This window comes from Podarcis filfolensis (assembly GCF_964270895.1).
Source record: "Podarcis filfolensis genome assembly, chromosome: 12".
Classification (NCBI taxonomy): Eukaryota; Metazoa; Chordata; class Lepidosauria; order Squamata; family Lacertidae; genus Podarcis; species Podarcis filfolensis.
Window position 1 is genome coordinate 21,692,309 of NC_139614.1, and position 24,029 is coordinate 21,716,337.

The following is a 24,029-nucleotide window of genomic DNA, read 5'->3' on the forward strand; positions in this document are numbered from 1 at the left end:
TTACTTTACTGTAATTGGAAATATTTCTGCTCTGCCTTTCCACGCAGCTTGAGGCTGCTTCAGTTTAAAAACAAAAAGTCACTTTGCCTTTGTGTTCTGTGGGGAAAAAAATGTATTAAATATCTTTTAAAAAACCTGGTTCAGTGTGGGGCATGAGCGTAGCCTGGGGGGTTGCAGGGGGCTAAATTTAGTAAGTAAATAAGAATATTTAACTGACCAATTGCGTCACAGACAACGTGGTTCTGCCCCACCTCTCACCACAGAATGCCTTCCCTTCCCAAATAAATCCCGGCCTACGCCCATGGTTTGGGGGCACTTAACCCACAATACTGAGCGACACGCAATCTACGCCGTTTTGCCGTACTGTTTCTTTAAGAGCAGAAAGGAGGCGGTGATTGGGCTGTCAGCTGACAGCAGCAGTGGCTGCTGATGCTTTAACGCAGGGCGAAAACCTAGGGCTTTCTCCGGTGCACGATTCTAACTGCGCTTACTCAGAAGCAAATCCGAGCCCAGCAGCGGGACTTCTCTCTCAGTAATTTTTAATTGCAAGCACGTTGCGCAGCGTCAGATCCTGAGACCTGGCCTTTCATTGCTAGACCCCCGCGCAGCGCGATCCTATTCTGCTCGCCTGTTGGGGGAATTCCTTCCATTTTAGTATTGCAGAAATGAAGGGAGGGGAAATGTGCTTTGCTTCTTTATGTAGACCGGTTTCTTTTTAAGCCGGGGTGGTGGGATCCATGTTTCTTCCAAAGCCTAAATAATGCGAGGGATCCGCCGAAGGCGCCTTCGCTTTCCCAATGGGCAGGCGCCATAGGCAAAGGGGGCGGGCAAGGCTGCTTCTTCTCCCCCCGCCTTCCCTTCCAGGGATCGCGATTGGCTGCATGCGGGCTTGTGGCTTGCCAGCCTTCTTGCAGGGCTCCGGTTGCGGGTGGGGGTCAGCACATGATCTGCAGCCGGTGAGTGAGGCCGGGAAATTTGGGACAGTGTCTCTGGGCAGGTAAGCCAGCGCTGTATGCTAGATGCGGCGCATTTAGGGTAGAATCTGTAATAAGACAGCGCCGGGGGTGTTTTCCCTTTTGGTTAGGGGGCTCACTAGCTCAGTCCAGGGGCTGCTGCTGTTTGAAAGGGCCTCATGTTGAAATCCCCGCCTTTTTTTTAGGATAAAGCCGAGCAATAAAGCGCAAGGTCGCCTCCGTGCAGCTAATGGGTGTCGGAAACCTGCCAGAACAGCAATGGTTAATTTCCAAAAAGAAGGGTGCCAGGGGTTGTCCACAACTGGAAGGCGTGTTTCTCGGGAAGGCTTTATTCCAAATCTCGTGTGTGTGTGAATGTGTCAGTGTCAGAAGCTGGTGATGGTTACTGGCTGACAAAGGCAAAAGTCATTTTTAAGCATGCTGAAACTCCCTCGATCTTCCTTATGATCGCTCCTTTTCCAACGTTTTGAAAGCTGAAGGCCCCCACTTGAGGCCTGGCTTAAATTTAAAGGGCAGGCTAAAGCAGGTTTGCTCCAAAGTAAGTTCAAATGAGTTCAGTGATACATCGTAATAAATTAAGAATGATTTGTGGAAGGGGAGGGGAACGCCCAACTTCCTCTTAATCTGCTCCTGATAAATAATAGCACTGGAAAGGAAACCAGCATTTGCAGAAGTTAGGAAAGGCCGAAAGGCGCTTCCTTGTTGCACAACTGATTTATAAAAGCCGGGTTAAATCCAACCTTAATTGACAGTTCTGTGGCTGCATGTTTTGTTTAGGCTTTGGATATGTCCGCTTGCATCAGGAAACATTAAAGAACGTTAGGTTTTGTAGCTCTCAGTCGGTAGTGAGGTCCAAGCGGCCCCAGCCTTGCACAGCTCTGGACCCTTTGGCTGAGCAAACCCGCAATGAGAAGTTACAAAAATTCAAGGTATGCAACATTTTGTATTACAGTGGTGCCTCGCAAGACGAAATTAATTCGTTCCGCAAGTTTTTTCTTCTTGCGAGTTTTTCGTCTTGCGAAGCACGGTTTCCCATAGGAATGCATTGAAAATCAATTAATGCGTTCCTATGGAGACCGCTTGCCAGGCTGGCGGTGCGGAGAAGGGCTTTTCTCCCCACCGCAAGCCTTCAGGACAGGTAAGGGAACAGAGGGGAAGGCGCGCAGCGCTTCTCCTCTGTTCCCGGGGCTTGCGGTGGGAGGAGAGTTTTTCCTCCCCACCGCCAACATTCAGAACAGCATTCTGAACGTTGGCAGTGGGAAGGAAAACCCTCCTCCCACCGCAAGTCTTCAGGACAGCCATCCGAAGGCTGGCGCGGGGAGAAGGTCTCTCCGCCCCACCGCCAGCCTTCGGAGGAGCCTTCCGAAGGCTGGCGGCGGGAGGAGGTCTCTCCGCCCCACCGCCAGCCTTCGGAGGAGGTCCGAGGACACTGGGGAAGACGCGGTGCGCTTCCCCGCTGTCCTGGAGATTTCCCTATGGGCTTTCGTCTTGCGAAGGAAGCCCATAGGGAAATTCGTCTTGTGAAGCGCATCGAAAAACGGAAAACCCTTTCGTCTAGCGGGTTTTTCGTCTTGCGAGGCGTTCGTCTTGCGGGGCACCACTGTATTTTAGATGGTGTGAAAAGTGACTGATGATGTGAAAAGCAAACTTAAGAAGTCCAGGCTCCCCTACAATCCCAGACCCACATCAAGCCTGCCTCTTTCTTCTTCCACTGCCAAAAACACTCCGTCATCAGACACTGCTGCTACTCTCTGCAGAGGAGTCACCGATGTTTCTAATATGCAAGGAAATCCTTTTGCAGTCGTGCTGTTATATTCCCGGTTCCCGGGAATCTGACTCATAAGCATATTATGCACACACCAGGAAAATGCACAGGTGCGTTGTTGCAGCTCACATTTTGTGCACAGATTATAAGCCCGTGTCATAATTTTTCCTTTGGAAAAAAGCCTTGCTATCAGGCCACTGTTGTCTAGCTCACTTCTTAGGCAATTGCTTCATTGTGTGTGTGTATGTATCTGAGAGAAAGGGGGGAGAGATGATGTGGCTCCTATATGGTGAGCCTAGAAATAAAAAGGACTTGCAGGTTGGGAGGATGCCAGAGGGAGAAAAGAAAGATGGATAAAGGGGTAAAAAGCAAATAGAATGATGAGTGGCGCAGCAAGAAAATAGAGCTGTGCAGTGCTGCATACCCCAACCATTTTTGGATCTGGTCCTGTCCATCATCAACATACACTCCCCAACAGATTATCCATGACTCTTGACACATTTCTTCCTTATTTCTTTTCTAGAACAAGGATGGACAGATACTACACTTGTGGAATCTTGGTTGTTTTTTTAAAAAAATTATTTTACTAAAACTCCTAAGCCCATCAGCTGGAGCCTGGTGCAAAATGGTGGGTCAGATAAGGAACAGGGTCAGGCCAGGATTATTCCTGGGATCATGAAGGGGTCCCTGCCTATAATGCCATGATAGCAGGTTATGGGATGTGATTCCTGCTATAAGCTTCCTACCGCTGTGAACCTAGCATGTGGTAATGGAACGTCTGCTTTAATGGCAAGCTGAAAAGTTCTAAAATTATAGGCCTGGTTAAGGCCCAGATTTAGAGGCCTAGAGTCCACTGGGAAAGAATGGCTGCACAGATAGCGGATTAGAGGTGATTCAAGGACTGGTGGGAACTTTGCTGTGCTGAACAGATGAGTGCATTTGGGCTGGATTTGCCTACCTTTCTGATTTAGGTTTTCTGCTGAAAGAAAGGCATTCCACACCAAGCTGGCTTATGTGTGATTAGTCTACACTGAAATAGAAAACCTTGTACAGTATATATCTGGCAGCTCCCACTGGTGGATTGGCAGAAACACCTGTTGGGAAAATCCCCAACTCACACATTTGTTTTCAGAACTAGAAAAGTATTCATACCAAAATCCATTCCCTAAGTGATCTTTACTCAGCAGCCTTATTTTATTTTAAGGAAGCCTTTTTCAAAAACAGTTTGGAGTAAAGAAACTCTTTCTACTCTTCCCCTAAAATCCCCATGTAGATTCTGATCTGCCTTTGGTCTCCTCTGCTCTAGCTCACCCCAGTGTCCTGAACTGAAAACAGTCAGTAGTTATCATTGCCTGTGCTAATTTTACTTACAGGAAATTCCCAGATCCCAGGAGCAGAGCATCTCCTCTGCATGCAGAAATTCCCAGGTTCCATTCCTGGCATCTGCAGGTAGATTTGGGAATGTCCCTTGCCTGTAACCCTGGAGATTCACAGCCAATCAGTGTTGACAGTACTGGCCCGGATGGATCAATGCTTTGCCTTGGTATACAGCAACTTCCTATGTGTCCATTCAGATTAGGTCGGCTGGGTTTTCTATTACTTCAGGCAGAATCAGGGCAAGGTCTTAGAAGCACAGACACAACTGGCCTTCCTGCGACCATTGCTGTAGTAGAGCTGTCACTGTTGGAGGAAAGCCATGACAATCTCTGGTGACCTGATTGTCAGTACAGCCCTGTCTCTGTGACTAGAGCATTTCCTTATTTTTAAGTATCGTAAAGGATGGGTGAATGTAGCACTGTAAAAAAATAATAATGGGGAAAATAGTACAGTGGTACCTCAGGTTACATACGCTTCAGGTTACATACGCTTCAGGTTGCAGACTCCGCTAACCCAGAAATAGTGCTTAGGTTAAGAACTTTGCTTCAGGATGAGAACAGAAATCGTGCTCCGGCGGCGCAGCAGCATCGGGAGGCCCCGTGAGCTAAAGTGGTGCTTCAGGTTAAGAACAGTTTCAGGTTAAGTACAGACCTCCGGTATTTAAGTACTTAACCTGAGGCACCACTGTATAGGGCTTCCTGGCCCTGCGCAGTTATTCGTTGTCCTTTCAAGATCACTTTCTTTTAAGGAAAAAATGGGAACGCATTTTTGGAAAGTATGTGACTTGAACACATTCAAGAACATGCTGTTTTCTACGTTTCTCTTAGAAATGAAACTGAGAACCGTTTGGCATTTAAGGGCCAGTCTCACTTCTCCACTGATTTGTATGGGGCAGTAGTTGCAAGGATAAGGAACTGATGCATGTCCTATTCATGTCTGTAAAATTAGTACAACTGTTGGTGGGTTGGTACCATAGCAATAGTAAGCAGTCTGCCACTTGTGAAGAGGATAAGAATAGTTATATGTAAACTGCTGCAGTTTCAACTGTTTGAAATATTGACCTCCAAGTCTCAGTTTGGCAGCTCATGATTCCGGGAACAGCAAATACATCTTCTGGGCAGGAGTAGGGAAGCTTTTTCAGCCCGTAGGCTGCATTCCTTGATGGCTAGCTTTTCAAGGGTAGCTATAAAACACATACCCATTCATACATCATTCACAAAAAACCACATATGCATTCATATATACACCTAGGCATGTGACATTTGTTCATTTCTTCATTCATTCAAACGGACACACAGTCATTCACTCGCTGTCTTTCTCAATCTCACACTCATTTTCTTTCCCCTGCCCCCCAGCAGTTAGGCTTGAAGAAAAGATGATTCCTATAAGGAGGGGGGTGATCTTTGTGGATTTTTGTGCACAATATATTTGAAGGAGAGAGTTAACCCTTTACTCCCCAGCTGCAATCCTGGGAAACAGACAAGGAGTTAAAAATTCAGAATGTGTAGATCTGCCTTTGTATCCTAGTTCATTGTGATCTTTGGAGGAATATTACATCCACTTTGCTCCTTGGATTTGTGCTTGAAAGGGAGAGCCTTAAGCATCATTGACTATTTGAAACAAAAGAGTTATAGCAAAACAAAATACTTCTGGTTTTTGTTTTTAAAAAGTCATGTAGCCTAGTTATGTGGAAGATGTCCTGTACCCATGTGGGGATTTTGATTTAATTTGCATTTAAAGACAAACTGCAAAGTTTCAACTTTCCAGAACAATACACATTGAAACATAGCCAGATAACATATTAAAAAATGTATATACCAGGAGGAGTGTGTTACTAAAATCAACGTAGAGAAATGGATTATTTTAGAGAAAATTGCTTTGCTAAAATGTGTATATGAGACAAAAACTGCATACAAGAACGTATATTAGGAGAAATCGACACTAAAATTGTGGTGACTTTTCACGAGGACTTTTTAGAGAAACAGTTTGCAAACTGATGTGGAAATGTGGAGATTAGAAAAATCAATGGAATGGAGAGAAACCAAAATTAGCAGATTCTCATATTCCTGCTTCTACATCTTGTAGTTCATATTTTAAAATACTGTGCCACAAAGTGTAGGCGATAGATGACATTGCAAAAATATATATTGCTGTCAAACAAATCCCAAATGAACCACTTCTGCCAAACCGTAAGTACAGTTCCAGAGTGTGTAATGGCAGCTATAGGCTTTTATCACTTGGGAAGACAGGCGAACTAATGCCAGTGTACTGGAAGAAGCAAAGATCACCAGTATTGAAGCAATGATTCTTTAACATCAACTTCATTGGATTGGTCATGTTGTACAGATGCCTGATTATCATCTTCCAAAGCAACTACTCTATTCCAAAATTAAAAATGGAAAGTGTAATGCTGGTGGTCACCAAAAGAGGTTTAAAGACTCTCAAGGCAACTCTAAAAAAATGTAGTATAAACACCAACAACTGAAAAACCCTGGCTTGCAAGCGCCCCAGTTGGAGAACAGCCTTTACCAAAGGTATCATGGGCTTTGAAGATGCTCAAACTCAACTCCCGCCCGGAAATCAATGTCCCCACTGTGGAAGGATGTGTGGATCCAGAATTGGCCTCCACAGTCACTCACAAACCCACTGTTAAAACCGTGTTTGTGGAAGACAATCTTACTTGGCTACGAGTGATCGCCAAAGAAGAAGGCTGCCATACAGCTTGATCAGATGGTCTCCTGATAAAAGTATTGTCAAGAATATGGGAAAGGAACAAGAAGGGATAGGTGGTTTTGGGGTTAAGTAATGGATGGCATATTGAGGCTCCCAGCTTCAGAAAGTGAATCATGAAGTTCTACTAAATGGGTGGGTGAGAATAAGGAAACGACAGATTTGCATGGGGAGGCAAAAAACGAAACAGGAAATGTTGACTGTGATGCAGTGAAATAGTTCCCTTCTCATTAGTTAAGAGAAATCTGTGGTGCCGTGTTCTACTGTCAAGTTGCTAAAGCCATTTTTCTTTGGTGAGTTGTGAAGTGGTTTGTTTGTTTTTTTCTTTGGGCAAAATGATATAGAAATTCTGGGTGAAAACAAGAAATAAACTCCTCTATTGAAACAGGGAAATGTTGTATCACTCTAGCAGAATGGGTAAGCAAATTCAATATTTGAAGGAAGAAGAATGCAAATGGAAGGAAACAATGGAAGTGGTTGTGAAGTTTCACGGCTGTGGTTACTATTTTTGCCATTACTGTTTTGTAAGATTGGTTTGAGATGACAAGTGGTCGGCATTGCTTTTAGAGCAGCTATATAGCATTGTTGCAAAATGCGCTAAATATTTGCTCTTATTTACACTTTTGACAATGGAAATAATAATCCAGTATTAGCTCCAGTAAGATCAGTATTAGCCACAAGGGGGCATGCCATTGACACAGAATCAACATCAGCTGTTGTTTTACTGTTGCTGCTGCGTTCTTATGGTACTTTTATAAGTACCATTTTATAAGTCATTCTGTCCTTTGGGTAGCCCCACTAAAATTTGGCTTGGCTAAGGAGAAAGTTAGCTTACTACTCGTAACAGGTAAGAATATAGACCCTCAATGTCTGTGGTGTTCTTGTAGCTGAGCTTCTGATTAAGCCTATTAAAACAAATACCACTCAGGTAGTATTCATATAAAGTTCTTATAACTATGTAAATTTATCATTTCTGAAGCTTGAGGAGCCATGAACCTTTATTATGAATGGCATTTTTGACTGTAGCAAGTGAGTAACATCTCTCTTGAATTTTCTCTGTTTTCATATCTTTTTTTCCTGAATGTGAAATACTTCAATGTTTGCTTGGAAGAGGAGCAAGATGTTACCAAGCAAAATGTAATCCTAAGAAGTAGTGAAATACTGTGAAGAAATCTGATTCCTTTCTTAGTTTCGTAATGATTAAAGTTACTCTCTTCCACTGTTTTGCTGAGATACACTTGACTGACTTGGAGCCTATCATGGTAAAAGTATTTGGCAAGCTCTACTTGACTTTGTCCAACATATTCTAGACAAACTCATAACCAAATTCCAGATTTGTACCCCAGTCTTCCAAAACCAGCAACAAAGAATAGACAAAAATGTTTTGGGGCTTGAAAAAGAGCTGAGAGTATAGTGATTTTCAGCAATCCTATCCCTGCTGGACTTGGGAGTGAGAAGCACTTTAACTCAGTTGGACTTACTTTTGAGTTGGCATGTATAGGCTTGCAGTGTAATAGTGTGAGCCAAGAACATGGGTATGCAAACTAAGGCCCGGGGGCCAGATCTGGCCCAATCGCCTTCTCAATCCAGCCCGCAGATGGTCCAGGAATCAGCGTGTTTTTACATGAGTAAAATGTGTGCTTTTATTTAAAATGCATCTCTGGTTTATTTGTGGGGCATAGGAATTCGTTCATCCACCCCCCAAATATTCGGCCCCCCACAAGGTCTGAGGGACAGTCAACCGGCCCCCTGCTGAAAAAGTTTTCTGACCCCTGGCCAAGAAGATCCATTCAAACTTCACCTCAGAAGCAAACTGTGGCAAACCACTCTTCTTCCAGCTCTTTCATTTTCCCTCCCTACTTAAGAATAATGGCCTAATAACAGCTGCCTTGAAATCAAGAATTTCTGGCTAACCTGTTCTCTAAGGAGATGCAGATCAAAGTACTAATTCACTTGTTGTGATCTTTTTGACTTTTAAGGGAATTCAAACAGTGGGAGTAAACTGACATGAATTTCGATCCTATACTAATAGCAAACCCATCTTCCAACTGTGGATCCTTATGTTACCAAACCACTACCACCCAGAATTGATGGAGCCTCAAGAGTTCGTAGAAGTACAAAATAAAAACCCCAAACGGCTCAATTAGGGACATCCTCAATGGCTATGGAATGTTGCTTGGCCCAGAATGGAAAAGAGGTAGCTTGTAATTCAAGTTGCACCTGTTGATATTTCCTTCTTCTATGCAAAGGTGCAGGTGCATCTTTACCCAAAAATAGACTATCATTTAAGATGGCATAGTTGGCTGCCAGGAACACTTTGCACTGCAACATTTTGTTGCAGTTCTTACTTGCCCTACACTATTTGTTATCTCACTGATACCAATATTTAAAGATTTGCCTTCCTGTAGGATAGTTTCCTCCCTCTCTTCTCTGATCATAGATTTACAATTGCATAGACAGGAGAAGACACATGCTCAGCAGCTGCTTTAGAACACATTAAGCAGTTATTCTGTCAGCCTTTCCCATCTAGATGAAAAGGTCTCTGCCGTAGTTATCCATTTTGCATTGTTCTGAAACTGATGAGTTTTTTTCCTTCTTTTTGTAATTTTTTTGGCTCTTTTTCTTATGTTTTATACATCACATTGGGACATATATGGGAGGTGATCAAGTAATAATAATATATTCAGTAGAAACTGTATTGGCTTGTTGCGAACATTTTTGAGCTTCTAAGTATGTGAGAACAGCAAAAACCCACCAGGTTTCACATTGCTAAATAATAATGTTCTCGCAGGATTCAGGACCATAAAACTTTTTTTTTTCAGTTTAATTTTTTGTCAGCCCTTTTTTAGAGCAGGAAGGAAAAACAAAAGAAACAGATTCCTTTGTACAAACTGCACCACCCTCCATTCCTAGTAAAAGCACTCCCCTACTCTATTTGATACCAAAGGTGTCAAAAAAATTGCTTACAGGCAGTGAGGTTGAAGGGATGATGTAAAGTTTACTATATCTGTACAGTCCAATGAAGAGGGGACTTGGCATTTCAGGAAGAAAATGGAGTCTTGGATGCCCTTTCAGGCTGGCTGTTCACTAGTCCCCATTCAGCAAGGCTGCGGTAGCTTGATAACATTGTCTGTGTTTCCTCATCCATTGAGAAAATTCTGCCATTGTTTCATAAGTGTGCCTGAGTGGCTGACTGGTTTTTATATGTGTGGAACTAATGCATCCTTCTGCTTTTGCTACAATAGAAATATTGCCATTTCTTCCCTTCCACCAATCTATTTCTCTCTGAATTCTAAACCTTTGATTAGCTGTTCGACTTTGGACAACTGTCACTGGAGTGTTCTAATAGATTGCCAAGAAAAGACGATGTATTCGTTAGCCTTTTCAGTATAGAGGCACAGCTTGCATTGCACATGACTCTCTTTAGAGTTCATAAATGTAATTTCCACTGTGAGTTAACAATGCTTTCTCTTGCATACTTTTTCTAGCATTAAACCATATCTAGAGATAATGCTAGCTAGCCTCAACTGAGCATGAAGGGAAGGGGGACTGGATTTGCTTCCCAGTACAGCATTGTCCTGTGTCCAGCAGTCCATCACCCATTGATTGATAAAGTGTCATTTCTGGGCATGGTGCTTTACAAAGTATAAAAGGAGAGGTCCCTGCCCAGAGGAGCTTACAATCTGAAATTCAGTACTGAGGAAGGCAAAGGATATAAAGGCAGTGGCAGCTCAATGCTTTACATTTATTTAGGCTTTGTTATTGTAGGATAAAGGTAAAAATAAAGGGACCCTGACCATTAGGTCCAGTCGTGCATGACTCTGGGGTTGCAGTGTTCATCTCGCTTTACTGGCCGAGGGAGCCGGCGTACAGTTTCTGGGTCATGTGGCCAGCATGACTAAGCCGCTTCTGGCGAACCAGAGCAGCGCACGGAAACACCGCTTACCTTCCCGCCGGAGCGGTACCTATTTATCTACTTGCACTTTGACGTGCTTTCGAATTGCTAGGTTGGCAGGAGCAGGGACCGAGCAACGGGAGCTCACCCCATCGCGGGGATTCGAACTGCCGACCTTCTGATCGGCAAGCCCTAGGCTCTGTGGTTTAACCCACAGCGCCACCTGTGTCCCTTATTGTAGGATAGGAGAGCCTTTTTTAATGCTGAGGTATGAAGTTAAATATACAGGGGGAGGGAGGAACGAAAGGGAAAGTGGCTACAATGGATGTCACCTGGGTCTGTTTCTTAGGGCTGGAACCCAGTGTCAAACACAAATAAACAGCTGACCAGTCACCAGGCAGACTGACTCCAGCTACAAAAGCAGCTCCTAATGCTGAAGGAACCAGATACCATATTTGCTGTGAGCCCTGCAAAGACCTGCTTTGCTGGCTTTCAGATGCCCTGCTTGAAACCATGGAGTACAGCTGCCAGTCTGTGAAGACAATACTGGGCTAGAGAGTCTTAACTCATTACAGTCGTGGCTTGGATCCCAAACGCCTTGCGTGTTGAACGCTTTGGATCCCGAACGCCACAAACTCAACAGTGCGTTTTCCAGTTTGCGAGCATTCTTTGGAACCTGAACTTCCAGCGCAGCTTCCGATTGGCTGCATGAGCTTCCTGCAGCCAATCGGAAGCCACGCCTTGGTTCCCAAACATTTTGGAAGTCGAACGGACTTCTGGAACAGTTTTCGTTCGACTTCCGAGGTACGAACCTGTATAAGGCAGGTTCTGGTGTGCTAGCAGCTAGAATGTCTCAGCTAGATTTTTTTCTGGCTTTTCATCCTCCAATTCTGGTAGCTGGTCAGAAGGGTGAAATTCTAATTGGGCCAGTAGCATTATGTCGGGACAGTAACCCTAGAGATGTGGCTCCAGTGCAATACTCATATTGCCTGTAATGTGAGAAACAGCCCTTGGGTAGTTCTTACTGTTGCTACCTTCTAGTTACGCATTTTCTCCTTTGCATAAAAGCACCAACAAGCTCTGTCTTGTTATAGGGAAACAACAAAGCATACCCGACTTCCTTCAGCAATTGTTCTCTCTAAGGCTGGCATTAGGACGTGGGAGAGAGTAGAGGCTTCAGAGGTCATCCTGCTCTGAGCTGAAATGTGTGACTAACAGCCAGTCTGCTGTAATGCTTGAAAATCAATTGAGAACTAGATTAAAGAAAAGTTCAGCCTGCCTTTGCAGCAGAAAGCACTTCTTTGCTGCACGAACTCTGTGTACACTTGGAAGCGCCATTGATTTAACTTTGGTCTCTCCAGCTGCAACTGGGCTTACACAGGACGTCTCTGAAAAAGTAATTCTGCTTCTGCAGCTGCTGATTGAAAACCCTTTCCTTTCCGGTATGACTTGTATAGATTTCTCCTTTCGAAGTCCTGTTTGGAATTAACCAGGTACTCTCTGTAATTGTTGGGCTTGGGGAGAAGGAAATGAAAGACTGCCATTTCCCAACCCATCTGCTTGTGTACTTTCTTGTCTCAGTTGTTGGTGACTGCCTGAGCCCTCATCAGTCTTTCGTCTCCCTCCTATGCAATTAGAATTGTGTGATAGAGTGGGGATGAGTACCTGTATACCTGAAGGAGTGTCTCCACCCCCATCATTCAGCCCGGACACTGAAGTCCAGCACCGAGGGCCTTCTGGTGGTTTCCTCACCGCGAGAAGTGAGGTTACAGGGAACCAGGCAGAGGGCCTTCTCAGTAGTGGCACCCGCCCTGTGGAACGCCCTCCCATCAGATGTCCAGGAAATAAACAACTATCTGACTTTTAGAAGACATCTGAAGGCAGCCCTGTTAAGGGAAGTTTTTAATGTTTGATGTTTTATTGTGTTTTAAATACTCTGTTGGGAGCCACCCAGAGTGGCTGGGGAGGCCTGGCCAGATGGGTGGGGTATAAGTATTATTAATGTTGTTGTTGTTGTTGTTGTTGTTGTTGTTATTTATTACCTTGGCCCCACCTTCACTACACCCCCATTGCTTGTTCCCCTCCATGCATTGGCAGACAGGGCCAATCCAAAACTTGGAAACAAAGACATCAATTGTCTAGTGAGGGGCTTTAAATTGCAGTCCTGGTTGATCACCACAGATTTTCCTATTCCTTCTCTGTCTGCTCTTAACAGGATGCACTGTCTTGCAGTCCTAACCACATCTGCGCAGAATTAAGCCCTGCTAAATTCAATGGTGCTCGCTCCCAGAAAGGGGAGTTATAACCGCAGTCTTAGAATATGTTCACATTACCGGGTACTCCACATCTTGGTGCTCTCCCACTTCTAGTTTTTGAAGCCGCATTCACATGGTGTACGATCCATTATCAATCCTGTAGTTACTCACCAAATACCAGCTTCAATCTGATTAGAAAACTTCAGCTGCATTTGATATGTACTACAGAACGGTGCGTAAATTTGAGACAGTGGTTGCGCATGCGCAGACGAGAGCTTCATGAATGGGAGTTGTGGAGGGGCTGCGGGGGGGGGGGGAATCTATCTGACTTTTAGAAGACGCCTGAAGGCAGCCCTTCAGGGAAGTTTTTGATGTTTGATTGTGCTTTTAATATTCTGTTGGGAGCAGCCCAGAATGGCTAGGGCAACCCAGTCAGATGGGCAGCATGTAAATAACAAAATTATTATTATTATGCATATTGGGTATCCCCACCTGCTATCCCATGCGAACAACACTCTGCAAATGCAGATTGACACACAGCAGGGGAAAATGACTTAGTTGCATTTTAAGCCACCCATGTGAACAAACCCTTAGTTGTGTTTGTTAAAATGCAGCGCTTGTATCCTCTTCTGCTTTCTCAGCTGTGAGAAGGAACAGAGACAGGAAAGCACTTAACTTTGAGGTAGATGTTGCATAACATCCCAGAGCTACTATTGAGGGGAGGGGAAGATCTAGACAGACTTTACGAAGCCGCAGCAGTGGATGTTTAAAATTGTGCTCTAATCTGATTTATTCTAAGGTAACTGGATGAAAAGATGGGCAAGATAACTCGGGTCTTGCTGGCTTTGCTCAGTCTGAGCTTGAGCTTGGAGCTAGTCCACACTCAGGAGCGATGGAGTGTGTTCCGAAGAGCTTTTCGGGGAATAAAGTATGGAACATCGTTGGGAGGAGACCCTGGAAAACCGCTGTTTCTAACGCCTTACATTGAAAGTGGCAAAACTGAGGAAGGTAAAAGTGTTAATCTTGTTATTTTAAAATATATAAGTATTTCCACCTGTTCTTCATTATCTCCTGTGTAGAATTCTACACATAGCAGTAGAATGCATTAGTTAAGAGTTGGGAAGTGGGTGGTGATGTGGTCTAAACCACCGAGCCTCTTGGGCTTGCCGATCGGAAGGTTGGCATTTCGAATCCGCATGATGGGCTGAGCACCCCGCTTTGCTCTGTCCTAGCTTCTGCCAACCTAGTAGAGTTGTACCTCGGTTGTTGAATGCCTTGGTACCCAGACGTTTTGGCTCCCAAATGTTGCAACCCCAGAAATGTGTGTTCTGGGTTGCAAGCGTTTTTTGGAAGCTGAACGTCTGACACGGCTTCCGCAGCTTCCGACTGAGTGCAGGAAGCTCCTGCAGCCAATCAGAAGCCATGCCTTGGTTTTCAAACTGTTCCGGGAGTCGAACGGACTCCTGGAACGGATTAAGTTCAACAAACAAGGTACCACTGTAGTTTGAAAGCATACCAGTTCAGGTAGATAAATAGGTACCTCTGCAACAGGACGGTAAACAATGTTTACATACGCTCTGGTTTCCGTCACGGTGTTCCGTTGTGTACATCTTCCATATGAGCTTTTAGAAGACATCTGAAGCTAGCCCTGTATGGGAAGTTATTAATGTTTGATGTTTTATTATGTTTTTATATGTTTTGGAAGCCACCCAGAGTGGCTTGGGAAACCAGCCAGATGAGCAGGGTATCAATATTAAAATAATAGTAATTATTATTATTATTATTATTATTATTATTATTATTATTATTATTATTATTATATTTAGCCTTAGTGTTGTGCTCATATTTCAAATCCTGCTCGTGTTTTCATGGAACTATAGTAGTTCTTTAGATATTCTACCATTAGATATTCATTGTAGAATGGCATTGATAGCCTTAACCTCTGTGAATTTGTCTACTCCAATTTTAAAATCACAGCTAAATTATTCTTAATCACAGACATGGGACCAGATAATCCTTATCAGGAAGGCAGCATGCAGGGAGGGGAGCTGTTGGAAAAAATACCCCATTGGTACTAATGATGATTTTTCATTCTTTGAGCTTGCACTCATTTTCTCTTTCCCTTACATATGACCAGAATGCCGACCAATACAAGTACTTTGTAATTGTTCATGATGCTGTGAGAAGATGTTAAATATAGAGTAAATCCTCCATACGCTTATTATACTTTGCAAAGCTGCTTATTATTTTCACCTTCTGCGTGTGTCTTGAAAAAACTGGAGTTAATTCCAATACAGGACTTCTACAAAACTATTTAACTCAGCGTCACAATAATAAACCAGAAATAAAATACCATGTATCTCCCATGCATCTGAACTTCCAGACACTTCTTAAAGCGCATCCTCACTTAGCCATGAAGTTCACTGGGTGACCTTGGGCCTGTCACCAGAATAACCTACCTCACAGAGTGGTTGTGAGGATGAAATGGGGAGGAGAACCATGTACACCATCTTGAGATCCTTGGAAAAGAAAGGTGATATATAAATGTAAGAAATAAAATAAATAACCAGCCCTTCAGTCTGATGTTTTTTATACTTGTCATTCTTTATAACAGGAAGGCAATTAAGTCTGGTAGGCCATCTTCCAGGACCCAGTGTGAAGAGCTATTCGGGTTATCTGACAGTCAACAAGACTCATAACAGTAATCTTTTCTTCTGGTTCTTCCCTGCTCAGGTGGGTCTGTTGTTTTGATATGCTGCCATATTAAAGCTTTCCATTTCAACAACGTATATATTGTACAAGATCTGTGCTAGCTCTGCTGCTTCCCAAAATGAGTACAGGTTAATAATGTTTGGCATGTAGTACCAGCCTACATGGGGACGCGGGTGGCGTTGTGGTCTAAACCACAAAGCCTCTTGGGCTTGCCAATCAGAAGGTTGGCGGTTCGAATCCCCGCAACGGGGTGAGCTCCCATTGCTTGGTCCCTGCTCCTGCCAACCTAGCAGTTCGAAAGCACTGTAACCATATAGCCAATTACAAATGTGAGTTATGTGCATCATCTTGTGATCAAACACAAGAGATTATTGGTTTCCGTGCGCTGCTCTGGTTTGCCAGAAGTGGCTTAGTCATGCTGGCCACATGACCTGGAAGCTGTCTGCGGACAAACACTGGCTCCCTCAGCCTATACAGCGAGATGAGTGCGCAACCCCAGAGTCGTCTGCGACTGGACCTAATGGTCAGGGGTACCTTTACCTTTACCTTTATGTGGTGTTTATAAGCAGCCACCAGAACAGTCCTGTGGGTGGGGATATTGGGAGATATAACTACAGTGGTACCTCGGGTTACATACGCTTCAGGTTACAAACTCCGCTAACCCAGAAATAGTACCTTGGGTTAAGAACTTTGCTTCAGGATGAGAACAGAAATCGTGCTCCGGCGGCGCGGCGGCAGCAGGAGGCCCCATTAACTAAAGTGGTGCTTCAGGTTAAGAATAGTTTCAGGTTAAGAACGGACCTCCGGAACAAATTAAGCACTTAACCCAAGATACCACTGTAGTTGTGTAGCTGTATGTTTTGTATGTGGGAGTAAAGTGTTCAGAGCACATTTTGGACCAATAGGCAAAATGTCTGCTGTGAAATGAAATTGAGATGGAGAGTACATTGTTCAGTGTGTCCATGCTAGATTGGAACTGGAATCTACCAAACCCTGATCTAATATCCTCCTCTTGTTTGTTTTGAAAGGTTTCTGTAATTGACTGCCATTATCAGCAAACCTAGACTTTTCCCTTTTGAAACAAAATGTTTGCTGCTTTGACACAGCTTTTCTAGCAGTTATCTGATTTTTCTTTTTAAGTCAGCTTTCAAATTCTGGACTCTCTCTTTGCTCCCAGTACTAATGACCTAGCTTTTCATTTTTCATTAGAATATGTAGGAGAGTTGTTTTAATTATTTGTAAATGAACAAAAAGCAATTAAATGAAATAGATAATGTAAGAGTCCTTAGTTAGAATTGAGAGAGCTCTCTGAATAAAGAGCTGAATTTAGAACCTGTTGCTCATGAAGATTTGCATTGCTTGATTCCTTGTGCCATTAATTCACACTGGCATAATGTGTTTCCAGAAAGGAATGAGTTGAATGAAACATATTTTTTGCACAGGTGGTTGCCAGAGAAACAAATGAGCCTTAAGAAGAATTCCAAAATCCATATTAGGTCAATAACTTTTATGAGGACAACCAAAATACTGCAAGTGTGTTTTGGAACAGGAGGGTGACAAATTGAAATTGCAGAGTTTTGAGAAATTAAAAGACAGAGTGCGAGATTGGCTTCATTATTATCAAATAAGGGAGGCCTACAATTTGGACAAAAAAATTGGTTTCCAGGTGGAAAAATCAAAATTGGAAACAGAACTGTTAGATCCCAAAACTAAGATATTATCAAGAATGTATAACTTGCTGTTGAAATGGAATACTCAGGATGAAACGGTTAAATCTGCTATGATTAAATGCGCACAAGATGTTGGACATAATATAATGTTTGCTGACTGGGAACAGTTGTGGACCACAGGTATGAAATTTACGGCATGTAATGCCTTAAGAGAGAATATTATGAAAATGATATACAGGTGGTACATGACACCAGTCAAGCTTGCAAAAGTATACCATTTGCCCGATAATAAGTGTTGGAAATGTAAAGAAAATGAAGGTACATTCTTTCACCTTTGGTGGACGTGCCCAAAGATTAAGGCCTTCTGGGAGATGATCTACAATGAATTGAAAAAGGTATTTAAATATACCTTCTTGAAGAAACCAGAGGCCTTCCTCCTGGGCATGGTTGGCCAATTGGTGTTAAAGAAGGATAGAACTTTCTTTATGTACGCTACAACAGCAGCAAGAATACTTATCGCAAAGTATTGGAAGACACAAGATCTACCCACCCTGGAAGAGTGGCAGATGAAAGTGATAGACTATATGGAACTGGCGGAAATGACTGGCAGAATCCGAGACCAGGGAGAAGAGTTGGTGGAAGAAGATTGGAAGGAATTTAAAGACTATTTGCAGAAATATTGTAAAATTAATGAATGTTAAAAAGATTTTGGATTGAAATGAAACGGCTTTAGCAACAAGGTTAAAAAGAATATGTAAAAATGGATTGATAATTAGATGAAAATACAAAATTATAATATGTTAAGATATAGAATTAAGATAAAAACAAAGAGGGAAAGGATTTGCTGAATTAAACATGTGAACTGGAATACAAAAAAGGGAGGTGTGAGGAGGTCAGGAAACAAGTAAATGAAATATAAGACATGAAAATATTGATCTGTTTTTTAATTGTTTTTTTATTTTTTATGTATTTTGTATTTTTTCTTTGTCTTTTTGTACCTCTGTTTTTATTTTTATTTTTGTTTTTTGTTTTCTCTTTTTTAATTCTGTAACTCTTTTCTGTCTGTAAAATTTCAATAAATATCATTAAAAAAAAAACAAAATACTGCAAGTGTGCAAGGTTTCAACTTCTTCTTAGTACCGTATTTTTCGCCCTATAGGACGCACTTTTTCCCCTCAAAAAATGAAGGGGAAATGTGTGTGTGTCCTGTGGGGCGAATGCAGGCTTTCGCTGAGTTCCCGTCGGGCTCCCTAGGCTTGCAGATAGCAGCCTGCATCTTGAAGCCTGGGGCGCGCTTCGGTTCCCCGACCTGGTTTGGAGGCTGGCGGCGGGGAGAAGCGCGCATCTCCCTGCCACCAGCCCCACAAGCGCGCCATCCCGCTGTCCCCGGACCTGGTTTGGGCTTCAGGCAGATATCCCCAAGGCGTGGGAGCCCTGCGGGAAGTCGCGCCGGTCTCCCAAGGCTTGCGGAGAGCTGCCTGTTCTGGGGGCTGGGGTCAGGGGAAGCTCGGGCTGGGGAGGGAAATATTTTTTTTTCTTTAATCCCCCCCCCCAAAAAAACTAGGTGCGTCCTATGGGCTGGAGCGCCCTATGGGGCGAAAAATACGGTACTTTCTGTTTAGGAGATGGGGGAACTGACATGTTTAAAGGAGTTGGCAATGGCTCAGATGTCTCTAAAATGAGTGGGATTTGAGACCACTTTAGAAAGAACGGCGGGTGAGTTTTCAGAACGTTTGACAGGCAAAGACCTAAAACAACATCCTAGTGGCTTTTTCTGAAGAGATTTGAGCTTGCAGTATATAACTGTGAAATCTCAAAACAACTTGCTTAAGTTGACACAATGTTGAGAAGTTTATGCCAATAAGTCCCATTAGTTTTATATTTTTTAAGTGTGAATGTAATTTATTTATAGTTCACTGACCACGAATTATTTCAAAAAGAGTTTCTTAGCAGGATGGAAATTCTGAAGGCTCTTGGATGAAGAGGAAAAATAGGCTTTGCATAAGGATATCACCACTTCTTCAGTTTAAGGATATACTGTTCTGCTAGAAATGCAATATTATTAATCCCAGATGCTATGAGCAACAGATTTGTTTCTGTGTTTAATACTTCTGTTGTAATCCTGGGCTCATTACATAAATAGCATAGTCCATCTTGTACAACTTACGCCAGAGAGGGAAAACATTGGCAGCAGTAAATGTTTTATTTAGAAGAGACCCTGAATGGTTTTTCACAACTGATTTTGCTGGCCAATCTCATTTGTCAGCTCTAATAAATAAATAATATTGCAGAAAAGAAGAAGAAGAAGAGTTTGGATTTGATATCCCGCCTTTCACTCCCTTTAAGGAGTCTCAAAGCGGCTAACATTCGCCTTTCCCTTCCTCCCGCACAACAAACACTCTGTGAGGTGAGTGGGGCTGAAAGACTTCAAAGAAGTGTGACTGGCCCAAGGTCACCCAGCAGCTGCATGTGGAGGAGCGGGGAATCGAACCCAGTTCACCAGATTACGAGTCTACCACTCTTAACCACTACCCCACACTGGCTCTCAGAGTGAGTGTTGTGATAAAAGGGAAGGAAGCAGAAGAGTTTCAAGCTGGTTAAACTTCCATTACTTGGTCTTCAAAATGAGAGATGCACAGATGTTCACACAGAGTGAAAGAATAATTCAGTGATTGCTCGAGGTCTTTACCCTGTCATGCTGAATTTCTGTGAGTGGGGAGTTGTATCTCGCTCTTTCTCTTTTATGGCGGGCGGGCCATCCCATGTTGGGGTTTCCTCCATCTTTTGTTCTGTGCAGTCCAACCCCATATAATTATATTGTGGCCTTGCTCACTATGACACAGTGGGAATTGGCAAGCTTTCGGGTACCCAGAAGGAAAATCATGGCCATTTTGCTCCTTCCCTGGACCTGTTGCTGCCATTCTACCCAGATCAAAGCCATGGTTTGGCTTCATATTGTCTCAGTCCCAACAAACCATATCCAACCTGTTATGTACTGAGTTGAATAGGATCCAAAATGCAGCAGTCTGATTGGTCCAAGAACAATAGGATCCAAAATGCAGCAGTCTGATTGGTCCTAGAACAATAGGATTCAGTATGCAGCAATCTGATTGGTCCTAGAACAATGCAGCAGTATGATTGGTCTGCAGGAGCCACCCAATCCAGCTCCAGATGGAAGTGAATCCACAACCTGATTGGCCTACAGGAGAATTCTGGAATTAGCCAATCACTTGCAGCCCATTGTGTAAATAATGTATATAAAGCAGATACTTTGAGGGGACTTTCATTCCTCCTCACCACTATGAGCTGAATAAAGAGCATGAAATCCACTCACAACTCTGTGTATATTTCACAATCTTTGTTCGTGACTTACCATTCATGGTTTCCCAGAGGGAAACAGACCACGAGTGCAGATTCACACATAACACTGAGCCAAACTATGGCTTAGCTCTGGGTAGCATGGCATTAGGAGGAGTGAGGAAGGACTGAAATGGTTGCATTTTCCCTTCTGGAAGTGCAGAAGCTTGCTCTTTCTTGCTTCACCATGGTTTGGCTTAATGCTATGTGAAAACGAGAACTGTGTGCGGATGTTGATCCCATTTGCTTTCCTCTACTCCCTCTGTTTAAAGTCTGAAAATTTCTTTTCACTGTGCATGCAAGATACTAGGACTGTAGAGACATGGCTTACCAAGCACGTGGTCACTCAGAGCATGTAGAAAGGTCTTGTGTTAGGTATAAAATTAGCTACTGTATTTTTCTGTGTATAAGACGATATTTCCCCCCCAAATTTAAGTTTAAAATTGAGGGTCGTCTTATACACAGAATGTTGCAATTAAATATATAAATAAATACATGCCGCCATCCATATTCTTTTCTCCCAGCCCCCCCTCACTATTGGCGCTATATATATATATATATATATATATATATATATATATATATATATATTTGTTTAGTTGTGTCCGACTCTTCGTGACCCCATGGACCAGAGCACGCCAGGCACTCCTGTCTTCCACTGCCTCCGTGTGTGTGTGTGTGTGTGTGTGTGTGTGTGTGTGTATATACACACACACACACACACACACACACACACGCACACACACACACTAAATATATCAGTAAAGTTGTTCTGTTTGATGTTTATATATACAGTACTAAATATATCGGTGTTTTGAATATTTAATCGAATATGAGAGTTGTTGTGTTTGGTGTTTAAAATATTAATTTCTTAATTTTGGGCTCAAAAAATAGGGGGCGTCTTATACATGGGGGCGTCTTATACACGGAAAAATACGGTTCTTATAAAGAAAGTGTTGGCATTTATTTCTCACAGTCTACCGAGATAATTCATGGATTCTGTAAATTTATGTGGGAACAGCTCCAGTTTTTATTGCCTTTCTGGTCTGCAGGTACAACCTGAAAAAGCCCCTATCCTACTTTGGCTCCAAGGTGGACCTGGAGGAACATCCATGTTTGGCATTTTTGTGGAACACGGACCGTATGTTGTCAAGAAGAATCTCACATGCAAGTGTTGTTTATTTCTATGTTGAAGGCTTCCAGCGAGATGTTAATATCATTATAGTTTTAACATAAAAAATGTAACCTGTTCCCTTATGGGTTTGGAATTTGCATCTGTCTTGCATGTCTTGCTGTAGCAGTTTGCAGTGTGTCTTGCTGTAGCAGTTTGGGAAAGAATAATATATGATCATTAATGGCATGAAATAGAAGTACCTTTTTATATAAAAAAAGAAACATTTCCCCTCCCCCCAAACTAAAAATGCATTTGAAATATATTTCCTATATTATCAGTGGCAGGTTACAGGTTGTTATAATATTAGTTCACAGACTTAAAATAATATAGAAATATGTTTTAATAAATAAATTTTGCTCCTAAGGTGACATCCATGTTAAGGGAGAATGTGCACTTTTCCCCAAAACAGTGCTGGGAGGAAAATAGATAAATAAACTGAGAGAGATTCCCAGTCTTACCATTCACAGAATCATAGAGTTGGAAGGGGCCAATGCAGGAATCTTTTGCCCTGCATGGGGCTTGAACCCACAGCCCTAAAGGTCTCATGCTGTACTGACTGAGCTATCCAGTTACAGTACAATCCTGAGTCTGTGGAGCGTGAAGCTGGCATTTGGCTGCATAAAACCATAATTTGATTTATAATATTTTTACATCAACTTAGGGCTAAAGCATTCTCAAGGATAAAAAGGTAAAGGTACCCCTGCCCGTACGGGCCAGTCTTGACAGACTCTAGGGTTGTGCGCTCATCTCACTCTAGAGGCCGGGAGCCAGCGCTGTCCGCAGACACTTCCGGGTCACGTGGCCAGCGTGACGAAGCTGCTCTGGCGAGCCGGCACCAGAGCAGCACACGGAACGCCATTTACCTTCCTGCTATAAAGCGGTCCCTATTTATCTACTTGCACTTAAGGGTGCTTTCGAACTGCTAGGTGGGCAGGAGCTGGGACCGAACGACGGGAGCTCACCCTGCCGCGGGGATTCGAACAGCCGACCATGCGATCGGCAAGTCCTAGGCGCTGAGGTTTTACCCACAGCGCCACCCGCGTCCCGTTCATTCTCAAGGATAGCTTGCAATATAAAATAGGATACAGAAAAATGATTCAAATAATCCACCAATAAACTATAAAGCAGCCTAAACATGTTTTAATCCATCAAAAATAAATGGCCTTTAGGTTTTGGAAATGTTTTCATCACACCATTCTCCAACCTGGTATGTGACTGATCATACTCGGTTTAAAAAATACCTTTAAAATTCTCACCACAAGTGATATGCATTGCTTTTTACAATTACGCTAGGTGCTAACATCTGTCTGAAGTACTTGGGTTTAGTTTTTTGTTTTTCTGTCTTGGTAGGAAATGCAGAACCATATGAAAATATTGTAAAATAGCCAATGCCATGTTTAATAGCCTAAAACAATTAATAGCATTACTGTAAACATTGAAATATTGAATCCATCCAGCATGTTAACAATGCAACCTTCTCATGTTGTTCAACATTGCTGCGCCTTGTGATATAAAATGAGCAAAAGATGAATTCACTACAGTAATGTGCACCGAAATAATATCAGTGACAAAGTCTGGCCCGATAAATCCATCTTTAATATATACCTTAATCACAGCAGACATATACCTTAATGGGATGAAAAAAGTAATAGCATATAATGATATTTCAGTTGGCAACTTAATGCTATACAAGCTTGTGAAAGGCTGCATAGTTTTCTTCTGTGGTCTCAGAATGTTGAATAGTGGACCCTACAGTTCAAGCACACCTTGATTATTGACTTATTGGGTGACTTTGGCATGTTAGCCTACAATCCACCTGGGAGCAAGCCCTGCTAAGTTCAGTAGGACTTGACTGCTGAGTAGATATACCGTATTTTTCGCTCCATAAGACACACTTTTTCCCTCCTAAAAAGTAAGGGGAAATGTGTGTGCATCTTATGGAGCAAATGCAGGGGGAGGCAGGCAGGAAAAGCCCCCAAGAGCCGCACACAAGCTCTGTGTGGCTCTTGCGGGCTTTTCCCCAGGAGGGCGAAGGGACTGACGCTGCCAGTCAGTCCCTTCTCCCTCCTTGTAGAAAAGCCCGCAGGAGCTGCGTGCTCCTTAAAGGGTGCGCGGCTCCT

The 24,029-nt window shown here is 43.0% G+C and overlaps 1 protein-coding gene across 6 annotated transcripts in view; it reads left to right on the forward strand.

Moving 5' to 3' along the window:
* The first annotated feature begins 263 nt into the window (after positions 1-263).
* The window catches only part of CPVL (carboxypeptidase vitellogenic like), a 67,348-nt gene continuing 43,582 nt past the window's right edge, over positions 264-24,029 (forward strand). The window contains exons 1-4 of one of the 6 annotated variants that reach the window (XM_083578771.1): positions 264-391; positions 13,796-14,004; positions 15,611-15,729; positions 21,788-21,902. In XM_083578771.1, coding sequence (XP_083434897.1) covers positions 13,812-14,004; positions 15,611-15,729; positions 21,788-21,902 — 427 coding nt within the window. In that variant the 5' untranslated portion in view covers positions 264-391; positions 13,796-13,811. The other 5 variants (XM_083578772.1, XM_083578770.1, XM_083578769.1 and 2 more) reach the window with 5 other exon arrangements.